Source organism: Sapajus apella, unplaced genomic scaffold (assembly GCF_009761245.1).
Source record: "Sapajus apella isolate SASKATOON/1434 unplaced genomic scaffold, GSC_monkey_1.0 scaffold251, whole genome shotgun sequence".
Taxonomy (NCBI): Eukaryota; Metazoa; Chordata; class Mammalia; order Primates; family Cebidae; genus Sapajus; species Sapajus apella.
Genome location: NW_022437191.1, coordinates 185,617 through 207,415, shown reverse-complemented (window position 1 = coordinate 207,415; position 21,799 = coordinate 185,617). Strand labels below are relative to the sequence as shown.

At 42.3% G+C, this 21,799-nt stretch overlaps 3 protein-coding genes and 2 non-coding genes across 8 annotated transcripts; 1 reads left to right on the top strand and 4 right to left on the bottom strand.

The window, feature by feature from the left end:
* Positions 1 to 788: 788 nt before the first annotated feature.
* Positions 789 to 862, bottom strand: TRNAT-AGU. Its single transcript has one exon. It is a non-coding gene; the product is annotated as a tRNA-Thr (tRNA).
* A 2,092-nt stretch (positions 863 to 2,954) lies between these two features.
* Positions 2,955 to 3,026, bottom strand: TRNAH-GUG. Its single transcript has one exon. It is a non-coding gene; the product is annotated as a tRNA-His (tRNA).
* Positions 3,027 to 9,095: 6,069 nt separating this feature from the next.
* On the bottom strand, positions 9,096 to 21,672 carry LOC116545213 (histone H2A type 1-H). 2 transcript variants are annotated; one of them, XM_032271828.1, is made up of 2 exons: positions 21,296 to 21,672; positions 9,125 to 9,190 (listed from the first exon to the last, which is right to left on the bottom strand). In XM_032271828.1, the coding sequence occupies exons 1-2, from the start codon at positions 21,632 to 21,634 to the stop codon at positions 9,143 to 9,145; spliced, it is 387 nt and encodes a 128-aa protein (XP_032127719.1). In that variant the 5' UTR covers positions 21,635 to 21,672; the 3' UTR covers positions 9,125 to 9,142. The 2 variants fall into 2 exon arrangements, with proteins under 2 accessions (XP_032127718.1, XP_032127719.1); XM_032271827.1 differs by lacking the exon at positions 21,296 to 21,672 and having other exon boundaries at positions 9,096 to 9,561.
* Positions 9,810 to 16,368, top strand: LOC116545214 (histone H2B type 1-K). 2 transcript variants are annotated; one of them, XM_032271829.1, is made up of 2 exons: positions 9,810 to 10,250; positions 15,996 to 16,050. In XM_032271829.1, exon 1 carries the CDS (start codon positions 9,861 to 9,863, stop codon positions 10,239 to 10,241), a length of 381 nt encoding a protein of 126 aa, XP_032127720.1. In that variant the 5' UTR covers positions 9,810 to 9,860; the 3' UTR covers positions 10,242 to 10,250; positions 15,996 to 16,050. The 2 variants fall into 2 exon arrangements, 1 of the variants encoding a protein (XP_032127720.1); XR_004266241.1 differs by having other exon boundaries at positions 9,815 to 10,459; positions 15,996 to 16,368.
* On the bottom strand, positions 11,260 to 21,651 carry LOC116545217 (histone H4). Of its 2 annotated transcripts, XM_032271832.1 has the most exons (3): positions 15,057 to 15,390; positions 12,319 to 12,327; positions 11,260 to 11,275 (listed from the first exon to the last, which is right to left on the bottom strand). In XM_032271832.1, exons 1-2 carry the CDS (start codon positions 15,358 to 15,360, stop codon positions 12,320 to 12,322), a joined length of 312 nt encoding a protein of 103 aa, XP_032127723.1. In that variant the 5' UTR covers positions 15,361 to 15,390; the 3' UTR covers positions 11,260 to 11,275; position 12,319. The 2 variants fall into 2 exon arrangements, with proteins under 2 accessions (XP_032127723.1, XP_032127724.1); XM_032271833.1 differs by lacking the exons at positions 11,260 to 11,275; positions 12,319 to 12,327 and adding an exon at positions 21,628 to 21,651 and having other exon boundaries at positions 15,049 to 15,353.
* Positions 21,673 to 21,799: the final 127 nt, after the last annotated feature.

Genomic DNA, 21,799 nt, shown 5'->3' with positions numbered 1-21,799 from the left:
ACTGCTATGAATAAAACGAAGAATTCAGATTTACTCTGAAGCATAAACGATTTCAGGCACAGTGCAGGACTACTTTTACAGAAGTGAAAAGACAATGTCACTCGTGGAACTCCTATAATAACCTTTGAAACCTCTGGATAAAACTGAGAAGTCTAATAAGTAGGCCAGTGCTACACAGAGTACACTTTAGTTTGTGAACTGCAATGTCACTTAAGATTCAGGAAAGTGATCATCCATTTGTGATTTATCTCCTCAAGATATAATGAGTCCTTAGATCCTAGATGGACAAATAAGACAATTCCTAGGGTCATACAAAACCGAAATGGTGAGAATATAAATTTCACCATTGCTCTCTTGTTTTCAAAAATCAAAGTGAATCACACTCCAAACAAAATGCCATGGCTTATTATTTGCTGGACACTGATAATCACAATCTATTGTGTAGCTGAAAATAATGGCTATCAAGGTTAAGAGGCTGGAGACTGAATGTCTATGACATAATTTGAAATGCTATCTCTACCATGTATTACAAGACATTTTTTTTTTGTACAACCTGTATATTCCAGTCTTATCTGTCATCAGCACACCCATTGTTTTCTACCAACAGAAACTTAATTCATTTTTCTCTTCAACCCAACCCTTTCATATTATAATGCAGCTAACTGGCAAGAGACTCTCCATAATTGTGCTAATCACTCAATACAGATTTCACAACCTACAAATTCCTTAATGCATTTTCAACATATGTATTTGCAACATACTGTTGAAAATACAAAATTGAACAAATAAGGCCCCGCTGGGATTCGAACCCAGGATCTCCTGTTTACTAGACAGGCGCTTTGACCAGCTAAGCCACAGGGCCCCTCTTGGGCATGTGTTCAGATATATCGTATTTATAACATTTTTGTGAAATGTAGCAATTTGCCAAAGTGTACTTAATTTTGTGACAAAGAAAGCACATCTGTGTTTCTGAACAAGCAACAAAGCAGAAATTCCAACGTTAAAAAGAAAAAAAAATACTTTTCTTCAATGCAGGGTTTTAGAATTGATTTCAAATTGAAATAAGAAATATTTCTATTTCATGGTGACTATCGCCCCCTCGAGGAAATATTGGATATTGCAACGTATTTTAAATTTATGTCTGTTCGTGTATTCATCTTGTCCACAAATGTTGAGTAATTACTGCGTTTCAGGTACTTTTCTAGGTATTGGAGGTAGAACAGTGAACAAAGTAGCACAAATTTCTTCCACTATTGAATGTATGTTCTACAGGGAGATAAAAAAGCAAATTAAAAAAAAATTTGCCAAAAACAGCAAAAAACACTCAACAACAAACTAATTAGCTAAAAAAATTCAACAACAAACAAAACACAATGGAGATGAAAACCAGCCTCTCTACCGCTGGGTTATAGAGCCCACGACACTACCTTCTGAGCCAATTCACTGCAATTCAGAAAAACTCTCATGCTTTTTCATTTTATCTCATCCAGCACAAGAAATTGAGCCTAGACAAGGACACAGTGATGCACTGTAGATCTAGTCACCCTGATTTCCACTCATCCAAACTAGGAACCTTGAGACCCTCTCTCAGGTACATGCCAAGCAAGGTCTTAAGTTTATGAACAAATAACACAGCATGGGTTTTATTTATCCCTGTGACTCACCCCGTCACTACAATCTGATTCTGTGCCAGATCCAGGACCCTAGCTCTCTCACTAAGAGGTAGCCTCTGAGTCAGAGTCCATAGATTTCTGTTACTCAGGCCAGCAAGATCTGAGAAAATGTGTTTCGGAGAATTCCAAGATCAAGACCTTTGTTGCTTTAGCAGTTTTATCATTCACTTGTGGCAAGATAATTGACAAAAACTGATCCTTTGGCATCAATACATGCTTGGTTCTTGTCTTCACTCTTGTAAGACTGAGTCAAGGTAAAATACACAAAAAAGAAAACTGAAGTATAACGTGATTATAAGTGAACATGAATAACCACCGGGAATGCTGTTAAATTACTGAGAAGAGGCCTAGAACCTGACCTGTCACAGGGATGATATCCTACAGTGTCAGCCAGCTCAGCTCATTTGCAGTTATCTCTGAGTTTCAGAATCCATGTCAGTGGAAAGTTGGAGAAGAAATGGGGGCTATTTTAGCCGCAAGAAGGAAAGAAAAAGTCTCTTTTGCTAACATTTTTAATAAGTTGCTAAAAGTAAGAGGAAGAGAACAAAGTATTTTTTCAATACTAACCATCCACCAGGGCCAGGAGGGATGAAGTGCCATTTGCGTGTGCTGAGTGCTGTCCTACTCACTAGCACTGGGCTCACGGGAGCTCCTCGGGGATCTGCCTGTCTCCAGCCACCTCCTGCTGGTGCCAGCTACTCCCCATCTCAGATCAACTCTCCTCCACTCCCACCTCACCCAGTCTACTCGGCCCTTTATAACTCATTCTAGAAAGTGAACAGGCTCGAAATGGGGGCTGCTCTTCTGGGCCATTATTTTTCCCCTCTCAAATTCCTTCAATTGCTAAAATTTCTTTAATTTTCTCCAGATTAAAGGTTACAGTTTCTCAGCATTGACCCAGTCAGGATACTTAGAAACACGTGATTAATCATTTGTCTTTTAAGAAAGATTGCCACAAAAAACCCGAACCCTCTTTTGAGCAGTCCTTTCCTCATGTCTACCAGTGTTTGAAAGAAAAAGTTTTCTATTAAAAAACAACACCTCAGTTTCTTCGTGTACAGCGAACGCCAACAAAACTGAAGGTCTGGGAAGAGAAGAACTGGAGAGGGAAAGAAGACAGACGAGACAACCACAGACACTCCCTGCTGGGCTGTTTGGGGCAGCATATTGAATCCTAGTGTTTTTTTGTGGACAGATTAGATCATTTGTCAATTCAGGTTTGTATGGGGTTTTTCACTCCAGTACAGTGAAAAAGCAACACACAAAACGACCTGAAGCTACTGCCGTGACTCGGATTCGAACCGAGGTTGCTGCGGCCACAACGCAGAGTACTAACCACTATACGATCACGGCACGCCACCAGAGGCTGCTGCTTGCGCAGCTCTTCTGTTGCTTATTTCTCAGGAAGGTCTATTTTGTCGTCTAAAGAACGGTGCACTTTGTCTTCCGCCCTTATTTACATACCTACCCAGTTTACTGCATTATCCACTCCCCGCCCCCAGTATTTTGTTTATGGCAAACAAACCAAAGGGAACACAAATTAAGTTTCATAGTATAGAATTTTCCCCACGTGGTGGCTCTTGTTTGGCGCTAGCAATACTTGTAAATTCATTGCTCTCACTTGCACCCCCAGCCCAGGCATGTCTCTTGCTCACTTTAGCTGTGTAGTCCTCAGACTTTCGGCAACCAAAGGAAGAGGGCGCTGCTTTCACGTGAACCTACTGGATCCCATTTGTGCCAAACTAGTCAGAGTCGTTGGGGGCTTGGCATGAAATTTGGCATCTCGACGGGTGCCAGAAGTGAGTTTCTCATCACGAGGAACGATGTGGCTGCGTCCTGACCCAGGTACCTGTGAGAAGCCAGTGAGGCGCTCGCGCGCTCAGCCTGCCCACCTGGGCCGGCAGGAAACGCTCAGCAGCGCTTGCACCCAAGAGTGACACTTCTCCCTCTCCTACCTAGGTTGCTGTTAGGGGGAGATGAGAGAGTGCTTCTCCTGTGGCCCCAAAGCTCTGTAGGACTCCCCTCCTGCCCTGCTTGCTCTTTCAGGAACTTAGCCTCCAAAGTCAAGGTCCTGGTCCTGTTTTCCCCTTCATAGGAATGATTTTCTTTCTGTAAAATCATTCTGGTCTTAAATTCCTGAGCTCAACTGATCCACCCGCCTCAGCCTCCCAAAGTGCTGGGATTACAGGCCTGAGCCATCGCGCCCGGCTTCTCCTCTTTACCTCGTTAAATTTGATTCATGCTTCAGCTTCAACTCAAAAAAGTTTTTCCAGACCTCCTGTCTCCATACAATACATTCCGCTCAGTCCAGGTCAAATTCTCTCTCTCTCTACCGGCTAGATTGATAATAATTTAAAGAAAGGTTGAAAGACAGGATCGCTGGAGGCATGAATTTGAGTTAAGTTTGGGCAACATAGTGAGACTCCCGTCTCTACAAAAAAAAAAAAAATTTAGCCAGCCACAGAGGTGCATGCTTGTAGTCCCCATTACAAGGGAGGCTGAGGCAGGAGGATCACTTGAATGCACGAGTTTGAGGTTGCGATGAGCTGTGATTGTGCCTCTGCACTGCAGCCTGGGCTGCAGAGCAAGACCCTGCCTCTAAAATAATACATTTAAAAACAAAGGGAGTTCAAAATTACCCCAGCAGCTATCCATAATAAAGCTTCTCAGCAGAGCCAAAATAATGTGCTTACTTTTCTAAAATGTTCTTTATCTCCTTTCCTCTGGATTATACAAAATTATTCTAATTACTAGTAGATTTACTGAATGAAGAATTACCTGTTTCCTAATAATATTTTTTTTGATCAGGGAAGAGAGGTAAGTATCTCAGTCTCAAGGACATGAGCTCCATCAAAGAAAATGCAGCCAGTAAGAAGGCGAATGCAAGCTGCTTCTGTCCCAACGGTCTTTGAATTGGATCTCTCCTTTTCCTTTGCTTAGGGCCTTCCCCAACCCCATTTAGAAAGTTGCTGTGAATCAAAGTGCCGTTTAGCATTTTCTGCTGGGATGTTTTTGGAAACTGGGTTGATCTGCATGTGCTTCTCCATAAAAAGAGAGAAAAGCTGTATCTTTGATGTCATAGGCCTAGAAAATGGCCTTTTTCTTTGTGGTTATTTTGAAAAGGCAATTCTGATTTCATCTGACACATTCACCATAGCGTTTCTGGGAAGAATAAGAGGCTGCCACAGTTGAACCTACCAGTTCTACCGTTACCAATGCCATGCACTCCTCTACTTCTGAATTTCTAAATTTTCTCTAAGAAATAATTAAAAGCCCTCTTTCTTTCAAGGGCATAATTCCAGCAATATTTTCGTCTTTCTCCTGTATTATTTTTAAAAATCCTGTTTGATCTCTATAGGATCGTTCATATCAGCACTCAAAGCTGCTTCTCTTTCTTTCATCTGAAAGAAATGTTCTCTTGCTTTCACTTTTCCTTTCAGCTATTGATAGTGCTGTCTTCCAGTTTATGACCATATTTCCTCCAAGTGTCATCAAACCTGCATCTTATTTCTTTCATCTCATTTCTTTATTACACTCCTTCATCTTGCCTTCTTCCCCAACACTCCACTTAAACTGATCTTTTACATTTCACTAGTTGAAATGGCTATGTTAGTCCTCAACTTACATGATTTCTCAACACTATTTGATATATTGGATCTCTCTCTCTCTCCTGTTAGAAACTGCTATGGTCTGAAAATGTTGCCCAAAATTCTTATGTTGATAGTTAATTGCCATTGTGATAATCTTAATAAGTATGAAAACAGTGGCCAATATGTAGAGCCATCTCTCCATATGCAGAATGCAGGTCTGGGAGTCAAGGGGAAGAGGTGTGCGTTGCTCTTCTCATTATTACTCAGTGATCCATTTGGACAATTTTGGATCCTATCCCTATGACCTTGATTGAGCTCTGAGGCAATGGGTGTCTTTGTGCCCAGTGGATGTTTCCACTAAGGAGCACTGCCACCTTTCAAAACAACTGAAACCTGAAAACTGCCTCTGGCCATTTTAGTCTCTTTATGCCACTGAACCAATATGCAGGGAAATGTGTCCCTCTACTTGAAGTGATGGCTCCCAATTTCTACAATGTAGTTTGGTGTCTGCCATACAATGGAGGTTAAAAAACAAAACAAAACAAAAACCACTACTCATGCAGGGAAGTCTCTAAATGTTTTTTAACCACAAGCCATGGTCAATTAAAAATTGTGACAATGGAACAAATAACAAGACCACAAGGATACAGATCCCACAGGAATAAAGGCCTATTTTATACTACCGTGTAAAGAATCCAGCCGACATACTGACACAGGTCAGGATAACAAGCAATTAATTTTATTTTTATATATGTATTTTTGAGGTAGGGTTTCACCTCATTGCTCAGGCTGCAGTGCAGTAGAATGATCATGGCTCACTGCAGTCTCAACCTCCCGGGCTCAGGTGATTCTCCTACCTCAGCCTCTCTGGTAGTTGGGACTACAGGCATGTGCCACTAAGCCTCGCTAATTTTTCGTATTTTCTGTAGAGATAAAATCTCGGCATTTTGCCCAGTCTCATGAAATCCTGAGTTCAAGTGATCTGCTCCCCTCAGCCTCCCAAAGTGCTGGGAACACAGGCGGGAGCCACCGCGCCTGGCCCACTTCCCTGTGTGTGTGTGTGTGTGTTTTTTTTTTTTGAGACGGAGTTTCGCTCTTGTTACCCAGGCTGGAGTGCAATGGCGCGATCTCGGCTCTCCGCAACCTCCGCCTCCTGGGTTCAGGCAATTCTCCTGCCTCAGCCTCCCGAGTAGCTGGGATTACAGGCACGTGCCACCATGCCCAGCTAATTTTTTGTATTTTTAGTAGAGGCGGGGTTTCGCCTTGTTGACCAGGATGGTCTCGATCTCTTGACCTCGTGATCCACCCGCCTCGGCGTCCCAAAGTGCTGGGATTACAGGCGTGAGCCACCGCGCCCGGCCGTGTGTGTTTTTTTTTTAAAGGTTCATTCTCCTCTCCTTTGTGCCTCAAATATTCATTCTGAAGTTTCTGCAGTACGGGGCAAAGGTGGATTATTTCCCAGTACAGGAAAAGTGAAGAGATTTGCTGAATTTGGAGTAAGGAAAGCCAGGGGAAGAATCTCCCACTTCCTTTGTAATTGTTTTCTATCGTCTTCCATGTGCAATGATTGAGGCATTTAAAACTCTTACAGGAATACGTCAAATTAATAAACATTTTTAGAAAGTCTGTAAACTTTCTCATTTCTCTAAAAAGAAAACACACCCCTTTAAATTCCCTGATGAAAGTAAAAGAGCCACTGGCCATGGTGGCCTATGCCTCTAATCCCGGCACTTTGGGAGGCCAAGGCTGGAAACCGAGAGGTGGAGGTTGCAGTGAGCCGAGATCGCACCATTGCACTCCAACCTGGGCAACAAGAAAATTCCGTCTCAAAAAAAAAAAAAAAAAAAAAAAAAAAAAATAGCAAAAGAGCAATACCATCTATGCATGGTAAAGTCAGTCTCACAAATACCTTAACGTTGATATTTATATTCATGTTAATATGTCATAGACATAGAAATACACCGCCCAGATCCTCCTTCAAGGAAGGACTTGCAGCCCAGCTGCAGTTAGCAGACAGGCACCAGCTTCTTCGGTGTTTGCCTCAGCTGCAGAGTTCCTCCCTACTCAAGGCGGCCTCCTTCCCCGGGGTAGTCCTCATTCAGTCACCCACAAAGGGGTTAAAAAGAGTGGTCTAGAGCCCCTCTGGCCCAATGTGGGCGCAACTTGACAGGCATACTGGCTCCAGAGCTCTCCGCTGGGTTGGTTGAACATTTTTCTGGCCCGTATCAGTTTGACATTTTCCTCTGCGCAATCCTATTTCCTTCACCCCTTCACAGATGCTGATCCTTAATATAACGTTTTGCATCCCAAACATCACCTCAGCATCTGTTTATGGAGAACCCACGTTACTACATTACAATTTCTCTTGCTGTATCCGTTGCATTTTACTTTTTAATCGGGCCTCTGTATTAAAGACTAGGAGTACGCAAAGACTGCGAGTAGCAAACAAATCTATGTGTACTGAATTATAGACTATGTCCTTTTAAATCTTTGTGAACTACAGAAAGTTTATACTTTTTTTTGGTGTTCTTGCTTTTAGGTGGCTTGAATTCACAGAGGAAAAAATAAAGATGTATACATATAATATTTCAAATAATATATATCTCCCAGAGGGAGAGAGCATAATGGGGCCCTCCATTTTAGACAGGAGATAAGCGAAAATTACCTCTTTAAATGTGTTACTTGATCAGAGACCTACATAGACTGAAAAAAAGTGAGACAGGTAGCTATCAGGGGAAGAGGGAATTGAAAGTGCAAAGGCCTTAAGATAGAAAATGTGTTTGGCCCTTTATGGGAATAGACAGAAAGCCTTGAGGCTATAAAATAAAAGCAAGTAATATCAAGGAGGGGAGGGGAGAGGGGAACCTCACAGGGCTTCCTAGGGTAAGTAGATTAATATGGACAAGCAATCAAAAGCAGTAGCAATCCTGATCTAATAAATCTGTTAACACAAACTAGCTAGACAGAAAAAGGTATGCTGTACCCTAAGCTACTAGAAGAGTGCATTAATACACGTGTTCCAAAGAAGTAGGACTAAGTATTTACCAGCGTGGGATTCAGGAAACTCTGCATCCCATATTCTCCTGCCATCAGGATCCAATTCTAATGCAAATGGTTACTAGATTTTCATCACCTTGGTAAAGTTACTCTAAAGAGTTAGACCACTGAAGAATCAGGCTGCCCTTTCCCAGTACTTTCCAAGGATAGTACTTAAAATTGCAAAATTTGACTTTAAAGAGTGTTGAGTATTACATTTTTATGGCTGTTTGACAACACCATTAATGTAATAGAATTATACACTGCAGGCCAGGTCTGATGGCTCACGCCTGTAATCTCAGCACTTTTGGGAGGCCGAGGCAGGTGAATCACCTGACATCAGGAGTTCCAGCAGCCTGGCCAACATGGTGAAACCCCGTCTCTACTTAAAATACAAAACACTAGCCGGGTGTGGTGGTACGTGCCTGCAGTGCCAGGTACCTGGGAGGCTGAGACAGAATGGCTTGACATGGGAGGTGGAGATCGTAGTGAGCCAAGATCGTGCCAGGGCACTCCAGCGTAGGCGACAGAGCGAGACTGTCTGAAAAGAAAAAATAAAACCATTACACTGGAATTAGAATAGATTTCAGACTTAACGTTTGACTTCCCTTTTTGCCCGTGCTGAATAAGCTTCTCCTGTGTATTCTACACTAACTTGTGGGTCTCTAACCTTTCAGTGGGTTTGAGTTGCTGCAGCCCAACCCCAAAAAAAGCACTTTACCATGTGATCATGTAATGAGACAAAGATTAAGTGAAACAAACAGGACTGTGCCCAGCTTTCTCTAGGACAGCGTTAAGTGGCTCTGAAAAGAGCCTTTGTTTTTTAGCTTTCAGTCTCGCTCCTTACTTGGCCTTGTGGTGGCTCTCGGTCTTCTTGGGCAGCAGCACGGCCTGGATGTTGGGCAGGACGCCGCCCTGCGCGATGGTGACCTTACCCAGCAGCTTGTTGAGCTCCTCGTCGTTGCGGATGGCCAGCTGCAGGTGGCGCGGGATGATGCGGGTCTTCTTGTTGTCGCGGGCCGCGTTGCCCGCCAGCTCCAGGATCTCGGCGGTCAGGTACTCCAGCACCGCCGCCAGGTAGACCGGCGCGCCGGCCCCGACCCGCTCGGCGTAGTTGCCCTTGCGGAGCAGGCGGTGCACGCGGCCCACGGGGAACTGGAGACCAGCGCGAGAAGAGCGGGTCTTGGCCTTGGCGCGGGCTTTACCGCCCTGCTTTCCACGTCCAGACATAGCTACCACAACTTAAAGCAGCTAACAATGAAGGCACAAAAGCAGTGCTTTTTTATAAACACTATTGGGCGCGAAAAAGAAGATGTGTGATTGGTTAGGATTGCAGCTTAATTTTAACCAATGGCAGTGAGTCTTTTGGACCTGCGCCTCCTGATTGGGCATTACTAACACCTGACGTCACCCTGAATACTCACCAATCAGATACAGGACTTTAACTCTTCACCTTATTTGCATGAGAGGTCCTATATAAAAACGACTCCTTGTCCCCTGCTTCCATTATTTCCCGCTTCCTCGAGCTAGCTGTTGATCGTTTCGTACCTTGGTTTTCGACATGCCTGAGCCAGCGAAGTCCGCTCCCGCCCCGAAGAAGGGCTCCAAGAAGGCGGTGACCAAGGCGCAGAAGAAGGACGGCAAGAAGCGCAAGCGCAGCCGCAAGGAGAGCTACTCCGTGTACGTGTACAAGGTGCTGAAGCAGGTCCACCCCGACACCGGCATCTCCTCCAAGGCCATGGGCATCATGAACTCCTTCGTCAACGACATCTTCGAGCGCATCGCGGGCGAGGCTTCCCGCCTGGCGCATTACAACAAGCGCTCGACCATCACCTCCAGGGAGATCCAGACGGCCGTGCGCCTGCTGCTGCCGGGGGAGCTGGCCAAGCATGCCGTGTCGGAGGGCACCAAGGCCGTCACCAAGTACACCAGCGCTAAGTAAACTTGCCAAGTAAGCGTCTTAAAGCCCAACCCAAAGGCTCTTTTAAGAGCCACTTAAATTGCCGGTATTAGAGCTGCACACACGTGTTTCTAATCCAGGTTTAAATTCGGGCGGTCTCTTTAAAGGGATTATCATGACCTCATTACGCTGAGTAATGCGTACAGTGCTTGTAATGGAGTCTGGCCGAAGTGAAGGCGCATACACTTTGCTAGCACTGGGTAAGGAATATGGCGGCTAAAAAATCGGGGATGTGCAGGAAACTTGTTAACAGAAAGTGCTTCCTGGCTCTTGGCGCGAAAATAGATACTTCCGTTGTGTCTAGTGCTGTGGCTTCCTGTTCGAACTTGTTGAAATCTTATTGTGTCACGTGCACCTTTCCACCATTTAAGAGAATTCTAACTTGGTTTTAGAAGTAAATTTGATCCCCAATAACCTTCCACAATGTATGGCTTTCACTCAGCAGTTACCTTATTTTTTAAATTTTTTTGGACAAGGGTTGCTCTGTCTCCCAGGCTGGAGTGCAGTGGCTCGGTCTCGCCTCAGCAACCGCCACCTCCCGGGTTCAAGCGATTTTCCTGCCTCAGGCTCCCAAGTAGCTGGGACCAGAGGCGCACCACCAGCCTGGCCAGTTTGTATTTTTAACACTTCACCGTATTAGCCAGAATGGTCTCGATCTCCTGACCTCGAGGTCTGCCAGCTTCGGCTTCCCAAAGTGCTGGGATTACAGGCGTTAGCCACCGTGCCCGGCCTAGCAGTTACCTTATCTAACCCCTTCTAGGCTGTACCCGGTTTTGTGTGGCTTGCTTTCCCCTCCCCTTCGTTTCCACCTCTCCAGCCCACAAGATGTCGAGAAAATGTCCGACCACCAAGCGGGATAGTCTGTAAGGGTAAGGGGAGGAGCATACCTTTTCTCATGAGTGAAGAAAAGGAACTTGAGAGATCACGGAGATTTTTGGAATAGTTTGCTAGGTTTTAAAACATGTTTAGCGTTAATTGGCTCAATCAGTAATTTTTCTTTTTGACAAACAAGAAAGCTGTAGAACTTTGAACAGGAAAAGCAACTGGATTCAGAGGGGAGACAGACTGAGACTAGAGACGGACCCCCGGGAGCAGAAGTTTGAGTAGAGGGCAAAGGAACTGGCCCAGGCTCAGGGTCTGAGCAGAGTTAGGTGGGTGAGTTTTATTGTGTAGAGGCTAGAATGGCTATTTATGCCGGTGACACGCAGTGTGAAACATTTTGGAAGAATGGAGTGAAAGGAAAGGTCCAGGAATTTTAATCTAGGTTGTCACCTGGCTAAATTGGTGATTTAGAAATGTAAGCCAGTTTCACAGGGAAATTTTCAATGTATATGCCTGTGTACATATATTTATCATATTTGGCCACACATTGTTCTAATCTTTGGGGATATTGCCCACCCTTTGAAGTGCATTTGGAGATTAGCAGAGTCATATTGTAACACTTCATACATACAAAACATGTTCACTGTTCATCTGTCATCCTACCAGCGATTTGGGGGTTACATTAATATTTTAAGATGTTTCAACAAATAATTATAGTTTGCCTATAGATAGGAGGCACTGATCTATACATGCGATATATTAGTTCGTTTAATCTTCACATAATTCTGTGGGATAAGTATAGACATTTTCAAATGTGAAAAATAAAGTACAACAAAGATGTGAAAGGAATATCTTAATAAATCATTTTCAGAGAGAAGCGAGCAAGGAAGTAGGCAGAGGGAATAAATCAGAAGTGAAGGGAAGTGATGGTATAATTTGAGTTTCCTTTAGAAGTTTCCCACGCAGGACATCCTTCAGTCACTTTTGTGCCCTTGACTTAATTTTCATAGACAGTAAAAATTGTATAATTTTTACTAATTTTGGCTGATTTTAAGTTGCTGGCAAGAGAAAATTGTGCCAGTATAGTGCCTCTGCCTATTCAGAGTTTATTTTAATTAATTAATTAATTTGGTTATTTTTGAGATGAGGTCTCACTCTGTTGCCCAAGCTTGGAGTGCAGTGGCATAATCACGTCTCATTGGAACCTCTCCCTCCTGGGTTCAAGCGATTCTCCTGCCTCAGCCGCCTGAGTAGCTGAGATTATAGGCGTGTTTTTGTAGTTTTAGTAGAGACGGAATTTCATCATATTGGCCAGGCTGGTCTCGAACTCCTGACCTCTGATGATCCACGTACCTTGTCCTCCCAAAGTGCTGGGATTACAGGGGTGAGCTACTGCCCCTGGTCTAGATTTTATTTTTATTTATTTTTATTTTTTTGAGACGGAGTCTCGCTCTATCGCCAGAGTGGAGTGCAGTGGCGCGATCCCAGCTCACTGCAAGTTCCGTTTTCCGGTTTCAAGCGATTCTCCTGCCTCAGCCTCCACAGTTGCTGGGACTACAGGCATGCACCACCACACCCCGCTAATTTTGTGTGTGTGTGTTTTTAGTAGAGACAGGGTTTCACCATGTTGGCCAGGATGGTCTTGATCTCTTGACCTCGTGATCTGCCCACCTCAGCCTCCCAAAGTGTTGGGATTGCAGGCGTGAGCCATCGTGCCCGACCGATATTATTTTTTAAAAGTTGAGAAGTTTAAGAAGAAAAAAATACTAGCAGGCATTTTCTTCAAGAAGTATTCTAGGCTCCAGCTACGCAGGACTTTTAGTAGTTTGTCTAAAGTACACCATGCAGGGATGGGCACAGTGGCTCATGCCTTTAATCCCATCATTTTGGGAGGATAAGGTGGGTGAATTATGAGGTCAGGAGTTAGAGACCAGCCTGGCCAAGCTGATGAAACCCTGTCTCTACTAAAAATATAAAAAATTAGCCAGGTGTGGTGGCAGATGCCTGTAATCCCAGCTACTCCGGAGGTTGAGACAGGAGAATCACTTGAACCCAGGAGGTGAAGGTCGAAGTGAGCTGAGATCTCACCATTGCACTCCAGCCTGGATTCTATCCTTCTGGAAGAATAAAAATTAAAGAAAAAGTTAAAGGTTTGGGTCATAGTATATAACATTTGTGAATTAGTTATTTGATTTGGCCTCTATTTTGCCATTTTCAAATACGGGTAATAAAATCTTATCTAAGAAGAATATGAGACAGGAGATAATCCATGTAAAGCGCTTAACACAAATTTCAACAAACTTTCAGTGTATCTTGGGCATTATTTTCCTCTCTCTTTCTCTCACCTTTTCTTTTGTCCCTCTTGTAATACTTTGCAATTTTTAGGTATCCTGTTAATCATTGCTTTTTTAGAGTTAGATCAATATTTTATCACGTCTTCCCTTGGCTTGCTCTTAATGCTACTCTTAGAGCTATTTCAGAAAAGCCTTACTATCCAATTCAAGCCAAATCGGGAAATAAGCAGCCTAAGTATTATTTTTCAGATTGATGCCTGCAGCTCCTAGGGAGAGTGGAAGGCAGATAATTCCTATATGAAAAGGCAGCATTCAAAAACTATAAAAAATATAAATTCAACATTATTAAAATTTTGTACGTCAAAAAGTATTGCAAACACTTGAAAATGAACCCACAAGGTGACAGAACAAATTTGTCACTTACTGACAAAAGGTTAAACCTCAAATATATAAACAGTACTTAGTGGAGAGAATCTGAATAGACCATTCCCAGAAAAGTGGGAAAATCTCCAAATAGCCAACAATCTCATTTAAAAAAAAAAAAAAATATATATATATATATATATATATGTCTGACATTAGCAAATGCTGATGAACAAGAACTCTCGAGCACAACTGGTGGAATATGAGAGTGTAAATTTAAAATACTACCCTGGAAAGCAAACTGTTCAATTTTATTGATGTTGAATATGTACATGCTCTTACCAAACAATCCCACTTCCATGAAATTGGAATTCCAGAAAATGCATAGCTGTGTACAGTGCTGTTGTACTGTTTTGTAATGAGGAAAAGAAAAAAAAAACAACAAAGTATTTACTGACACATTAGAAAACTAGGCTAATGTTGAAAATAAACTGCACATTTCAACATGGATATATTTCAAGAGCAAATGTAAAAGCAATTCATGGAGACGTTTAAAATAGGTTAGGTGTATGCACATCTAAAGTTAAAAATAAAACGCATGGGAACAAAAAGTGCCAAATTCAGAATATTAGTTAATTCTAGAATGGTGGAAAAGGAAGGCTGTGCTGCTGGGAATGGACATAAGGAGGGATTTTAACTGCACTTGTTGAATAAGTAGTGTGGTCACTAGCATGTTTTGTATACCTGATAAATTCCCAGTATTTAAAAATAGTACCAGAAGGCAAACATATAAAGGAGGTAACTTACTACGGAGAGTAAAACTGCCGACGGTGTTCTACAGTAGTAAAGTATGGTCGGTCCCAAGTGCGCAGAGCTCTGTGCCACCCAAGTCCTCTTAAACCAGCCAACACGAACTTTTCCTAGAGGCCCCAGCCTTTCATGGAGCCCCTCAAACCCCTCATCTCTTCCCGAGACGTTTGAAGGTCCAGAGGAAAAGTTAAATGTCTAGCCTGGCCTTAACTTAGACCCCAAACTCCTTGACTTTCTAAATGAATCTGAGCAGTAAACGGGCTGCAGGCAACTTCCAAGCGGCCGCCAGAAGTTACTGGCCAGCAGAGACTCTTCTGGCCTCCGAAAATCTTGGCCCAGGGTCGCCTATTTTCAACATCCCCTGTAAAGCAGGATGGGAGAACTCAGTGACAATGGCTCTATTCAGAAACTCAGTTTGCAGTCATTTCAACTCTTTTGTTGAAAGCTTGGGGGCCCTAAAAAGGGCCTTTTTAGTGAATGACAGGGCTTCAAAATGTCATTTAGCCACCGAAGCCGTAGAGGGTGCGGCCCTGGCGCTTGAGCGCGTACACCACGTCCATGGCGGTGACCGTCTTGCGCTTGGCGTGCTCCGTGTAGGTCACGGCGTCCCGGATCACGTTCTCCAGGAACACCTTGAGCACCCCGCGGGTCTCCTCGTAGATGAGGCCGGAGATGCGCTTCACGCCGCCGCGGCGAGCCAGGCGCCGGATGGCGGGCTTGGTGATGCCCTGGATGTTGTCGCGCAGCACCTTGCGGTGACGCTTGGCGCCACCTTTACCCAGGCCCTTCCCGCCTTTGCCGCGTCCTGACATTATGAAGTGGTCAGAGAATAAATATCTGCCTGTGCTGGGAGCTTTCTTTTAGGGGTAACCTCTGCAGACCAGACTGAAAACCGGAAAAGCATTGGCGGGAAGTCCCTCTGCGTTAGGGGAGGGGACTTAAAAGGGAAACAGGCCTGCTGTGCTCTACTTCATTTTGTTCTCTTTCAGTCCTTTTTAATCCTCAAGAGCTAGGTTATTTTTCTTCCTTCCTTCATTTAACATGATTCCTGCCTCATCCTCGTTCGACAAAAAAATGTTAACATTATAGAAGATACATAAAGCAAAAAGAATATTTTATCTCTACATATATACATGTTTTCTTTAACACTATTTGTGTGGAACTATGCTATTTTATGGCATTTTTCTCCTTAATATACCATGGAAATATACTCCATATTCTAAATTCTTAGCAATAGAACAAGATGGATTCATAAATTTAAAGATCGTTCAGCTATATTGCTAAGTTCTCTACTTATTTTCATTTCCAGTGTTTAAGGGTGGAGAATTATCCCCCCCAAATACCGAGCTTGAAAATACTGAGTGCTCTTGAAAATTGAAGATTCTCAGAAATAAGTCTAAGAATCAAGGTCATCTAACTTTGTCTTGTTTCTCTTCCCCAAATGCAGGGAGGGACCTTTTCTGGAATTTCCTGATCTGATCAAGAAAGCTTCTTACCAAAAATAAAATAAAATAAAAAAAAAGCACAATTGCTTTCTGTTACCTCATTATCTACTGCAGAAAAGAAGACAGGAATGCAACCACACCTGGATGGACTTTTCCACAAGATAAAGCTGGCCTCTTGGTCTCATTCAGATTTCAAAGAGAATCATTTACAAGTTAATTTCTGTCTCCCTGGTTCATTCCTTCTCGCTTATAATCATTCACTGTTCCTCAAATAATTGTATACATTACCCATCTCCTCTTTTGCCTCTGAGAAAGGGTATATAAGCTTCTGTACCCCGCCAAGGGGTTGGAGTAATCATTCTGTGGCCCCCAGCCCTGTACAGTAATAAATTTGTATGCCTTTTCTCTTATTAGTCTTCTCTTGTCAGCTGATTTGCAGTGAACTTTCAAAGGGAAAAAGGAAGGTTTTATCTCGGCCCCTATACCAACAGCAGTTCCTGATATGCCTAGAAGCTTACCCAGCACTATTTTGAAAATTATTATTTCCAAAAAATTTCTGCTACCACTATTCTTGAAAATTACAAGTTACCCAGTTACAACCAAGAAAGCTGCTTACAACTTTGGTCAAAACTATGTTAGTTTTATATGTTTATTAAAGTTCTCCCAATCTCAATATAAAATCTCTCCATCAAAAAGTGTTTAAAACTTGCTTTAATTTTGCCCAATTGCAGTGGCTCACACCTGTAATCCTAGCACTTTGGGAGGCCGAGTTGGGAGCATCACTTGAGGTCAGGAGTTGAAGACCAACCTGGATAACATGGTGAAACTCTGTACTAAAAAATACAAAAATTAGCCAGGTGTAGTGGCACACACCTGTAATCCCAGCTACTCGGGAGTATGAGAGAAGCTGAGGCAGGAGAATCAGTTGAACAGGAGGCAGAGGTTGCAGTGAGCTGAGATCACACCACTGCACTCCAGCCTGGGCAACAGACTGAGTCTGTGTAAAAAAAAAAAAGAATTTTCAGTAATGAACAAATAGAAAATTCAAATGCAAGAAAAGGATTATACTTTTATCTAAGAAAACTTTCGTTAAAAGCATATATACTTCAAATATTTTGGGTTACATAAATGGGATTAAAAAATACAGTACAGACCATTTCTTAAGCTCCAAGAAAATAACTTCTTTCAGCACTGGCATGTAATCTTGTTATTCAGTGATTTTCTTTCTACTCTTTATTTCAATGAGTTACTGCAGCAATGCTTGAAGTATTTTCAAAGTGTTACACTTAAATATCAAAAAAATGAAGATAAACTTTAAAATACTTAAAAATTTTTTGTATTTATGTTGCAATAAAAACATGCCATACATCTTTGGAAAACAAAATTGATTTGATTGGCTGTAACTGGCTGTAGCTGAATTCAGTATGTTGTAAAGAGGGGAAGGTAGCATAGGTTAATTGAATATGCTAACCTAAGGGTAGATACAAATTAAAAATAAGAGGCTTAATTATCTGTTGAAAACAAGAGACTTCACTTTCAAAATTTCTCTGTCCTTTTAAAATGTATGTAATTGTTTTTAATGGCTACATAGGCCTTAAAACTCAGAATATTTCAAGGCCTGTAGAGCCATCTCTTTGAAATGTTATTCATTAAAAAAGATAGTGCTCTGTCTCGCAGTTTCCAGCCAGGAAATGGGCCAAACTTTGGCTCTCACCTAACTTCAAATTGCAAAACCTACCCAATGTAGTTACATATAATAAAAAAGCATTTCTTTCTGCTTTTGCAACGTCTTCATTAGATTGCCCATGATAAGCAACTCAACTCTGTTTAATGCTTATTCAATAATAAAATTACTTCATTTCTCTTCTTTGGGAGATTTAAAAATTATATTTCCCCAACATTAGTTAACAAATACATTTCTCTATTTGAGCTTCTCACCAATCAGAAGCCTCCTTCTGTATCTGATTTCATCAGTTTTCACATAGCAGTTAGTGACAAAGATAGCAATGAATGGTAAATGGTGGCAGAATATGCTATCCCAAAATACGCCATTTTGGAATAAGAATTATTTTGAGATAAAGGCAATTTAAAAAAGTAGGTACAAGAAAGACACTCTGACCCTTCCCTTTTACTTCCTGAAAACATGAATTAAAATTCCCATATGGAAGATGTCCTCCCTGTACCAAAAGGAAAAGAACATTTCATTAAGGACAGGAAGGTGAAACCAAGAGAATTCTGTACAAGATCTTGGTAAAATAATTATTGTTTTCCTTTAGCCTCCCTACATAGTTGTATTTCCACACTTTATACTGTTCAACTTACTATATAAACACTTAGGTTTTGCAACTTCTTTGAGATCTATGATTAGAGCTCTCATGTCCTATGCCACATAAAATATATAAAATCAGTTTATATGCTTTTCTTCTGTTAATCTCTCTTATGTCAGTTTAATCATCAGGCCGAGCCATAAAAACTCTTAAGAGAGTAGAGGTAAAATTTTGCCTACTCTACAAGGGATATTTGAGAGTTTGTCAGATTCTTTAGTTTCTGAAACTGAGGTAAATGTGTTCTGAAATTGATAGTAAACATACACACAGTATAACATTTTTCAAAATGTGATGCTAATCAGTCTCTTTTATTATTTCTTGTTTTTGAGACAGAGTTTTGCTCTTGTTGCCCAGGCTGGAGTGCAATGGTGTGATCTCCACTGACAGCAACTTCTGCCTCCCAGGTTTAAGCGATTCTCCTGCCTCAGCCTCCTGAGTAGCTGGGATTATAGGCATGAGCCACCACACTCAGCTAATTTTGTATTTTTAGTAGAGAGGGGAGTTTCTCCATTTTGGTCAGGCTGGTCACTGCTCATTATATGCTAATTATAATACATTAGCATGCTAAAAGACACTCCCACTAGTGTCATGACAGTTTACAGATTGACAGGGCAAGTCCGGAAGTTACCCTATATGGTCTAAAAAGGGAGGAACCCTCAGATGGTGAATTGCCCACCTCTTTCCCAGGAAAACTCATGAAGAATCCACCCCTTGTTTAGCATATAATCAAAAAATAACTACAAATATACTTAGAACAGAACAAAAGAACAATTTTCTTTACTTCTCTAATAAACTGTGTTTCACAGTAGTCTATGGATTTGTCTCAAACTCTTTCTTGAGAGGGACTCAATAACTCTCTCTTGGGGTCTGGATTTGGATCCCTTCCAATAAGTTACCCTTGAAAAATACATTCTGTGTCCAACCACTGTACATTTGTTAAATTTATTAAATATTAATTTAAATAAGTTGAAAGACCTTTAAAGACAGAACAATTGAAAAATGAGTAAAACTTCCCTGTAACATGCATAAATGAAAAATTTTAAAAAATGAGTAAAATTATTATGGGTTACACAGTATAAAAATCCATCAAAAAGCCAAGTATTTTACTATTTTGGGGGGGCCTCTCAAGGACCTATCTTTGCTAGATATTGTCAGCACTGTTTCTGTTCCAAAACATCATATTTATACTAGGATTGGTAGTAGTTATATTTTAAGTACAAGAAATAGAAACAGTACAAGAGTGTGAGGTGTCTATAGGCTAAGTGCTAAAGAAATTCCAAATAGGAAGAGGAGGTTTCTAGAGAAAAGGAGCTGAAAAGAAATGGGGTAGGTCAACCAAATTTTAGGACAAGGGTTTTTAACTTGAGGTCCATACTTATATGTCACAACGCCCCTAAGGATAAAATTCAGCAATTAGGGGATGGTGAAGGGGAAGTCTGTGAGGTTGGGTAGTAAAATATCTATGTTTAAAAAATTAACCTTGACTGAATGTGAACATTTCACTTTCTTATGAATTTAGGCCACAAATTTCAGTACCTGTTACTTTGTAATCCAAAAGACATTAGATGTTTCATTTATCATTGCAATTGCTGAGTTATCTTGAAACAATTATACTCATCTAATTAGTAACATCAATTAATGTGTCAACTATATTAACAGCATAACTATATAGGCTCATTTATCACTATCAAATTTTAAAAATACTTTGAACACTGTAATTTAACTTTGTTTGGCATTTTATATACTGGAAACATCATTCTGAGATTTTTCCATGTTACCAGACAGCAAAAAGTGTCTGCAATACACAAGAAGAATGAATTAACGTCTTTTTCTTGTGATTACATCAGAGTTCAGTGAACAGAGGTAGGAGGCAAGACTGTGCAGTCTTGGTATGGGTATTCCTTATTTCGCTGCAACACCAAAAGTTATTTACAATATCACACTAAATAACCCTCCTCCACAGAAAACTGCCAGTCTTGCTAGGAGGCCTCAGTTTGTGTCAGAAACCCCTAACATCCTGTACTTGTCTGATACTCATAAACAGGCCTTTGTTGAACCATATTGTAATGTATATTGTTTCCCCCTATCTGTTGAGGCAGACATTTTAACACTCTGTATGCCAACACTTTACCTCAAATTTGATGGGTTTTAAGGTTTATTGGAAATAACTATCCTGTCAGGTTCTTATAGCAACTTGGGATTTTAGACATTTCTAAATATGAGAAATCTTTCTTAGACTCCAGATAACGTCGTCCCAATATTTTACTTCATTGTAAAGGCATACTTTGCAACGAGCAGTGGGGTGGGCAAAGAGAATGCTTGACATCTATGCATCAGGAAAGACGTGAGGCTCTGAATGTCACAAAGTTCTGCAGCCTCGCTCTCCTGCAGCAGCGCCACCGCCGAGCTCTCACAGGAGCTGCAGCTTGCACAGAGCTCTGGTAGCGCCGGACCTCGCGCAGGGTCACTGTGCTGGGCACGCAGCGGCGGGGCTTCTTCATGCCGCCCTCGACCTGCGTGAAGCACCGGCCTGCTAAATTCTAGCCAGGGCGGTAACTCTTTTGTGCCAAAGTGCTTCAAGAACTCACAAAGCCACTGGTGCTGTGAACACATGCTATGTTTAAAATTTAGTGGCCTAATAGATCTGATCACCTAACTCTTGTGCGCGGTAGAATCTTATACGTGGTAGAACCCTGACCACCTTCCCTGCAGTCTTCTTTATGAATCTGCGGTGTTCGCTACGTTGTTTTCAAGGATAAGAATGGGTAACTTATGACCAAAGTTTTATCATACCTCACTTTTTCTTTCACATAAAACATTAACAAATGTTAAGTCCTTTTAGAGAAGACGTGGGTGGCCCTGAAAAGAGCCTTTGGTTTGGACTCGATTTTATTCGAGTTGCCACAAACTAGTCCAGGTAGTTACTTGCCCTTGGCCTTGTGGTGGCTCTCGGTCTTCTTGGGCAGCAGCACTGCCTGGATGTTGGGCAGGACGCCGCCCTGCGCGATGGTGACCTTGCCCAGCAGCTTGTTGAGTTCCTCGTCGTTGCGGATTGCCAGCTGCAGGTGGCGCGGGATGATGCGGGTCTTCTTGTTGTCGCGGGCCGCGTTGCCCGCCAGCTCCAGGATCTCGGCGGTCAGGTACTCCAGCACCGCCGCCAGGTAGACCGGCGCGCCTGCCCCGACCCGCTCGGCGTAGTTGCCCTTGCGGAGCAGGCGGTGCACGCGGCCCACGGGGAACTGGAGACCAGCGCGAGACGAGCGGGTCTTGGCCTTGGCGCGGGCTTTACCACCCTGCTTTCCACGTCCAGACATGGCGACCACAAGCAACCCACTGCAAGTAACTATAGAAAGAAAGTGAATGGCTGCGCTTTTTATAGACACTATTGGGCGCGAAAAAGAAGACGTGTCATTGGTTAGGATTGCAGTTTAACTTCAACCAATGGCAGTGCGTCTTCTGGATTTGCGACTCCTGAGTGG

Coding starts and splice junctions, on each gene's coding strand:
- LOC116545214 (XM_032271829.1), top strand. CDS start 9,861: ATGCCTGAGCCAGCGAAGTCCGCTCCCGCCCCGAAGAAGGGCTCCAAG.
- LOC116545213 (XM_032271828.1), bottom strand. CDS start 21,634: ATGTCTGGACGTGGAAAGCAGGGTGGTAAAGCCCGCGCCAAGGCCAAG. Junction 9,191..21,295: donor GCGTCCTGCCCAACATCCAG/GCAGTGCTGCTG, acceptor CCCAACATCCAG/GCCGTGCTGCTGCCCAAGAA.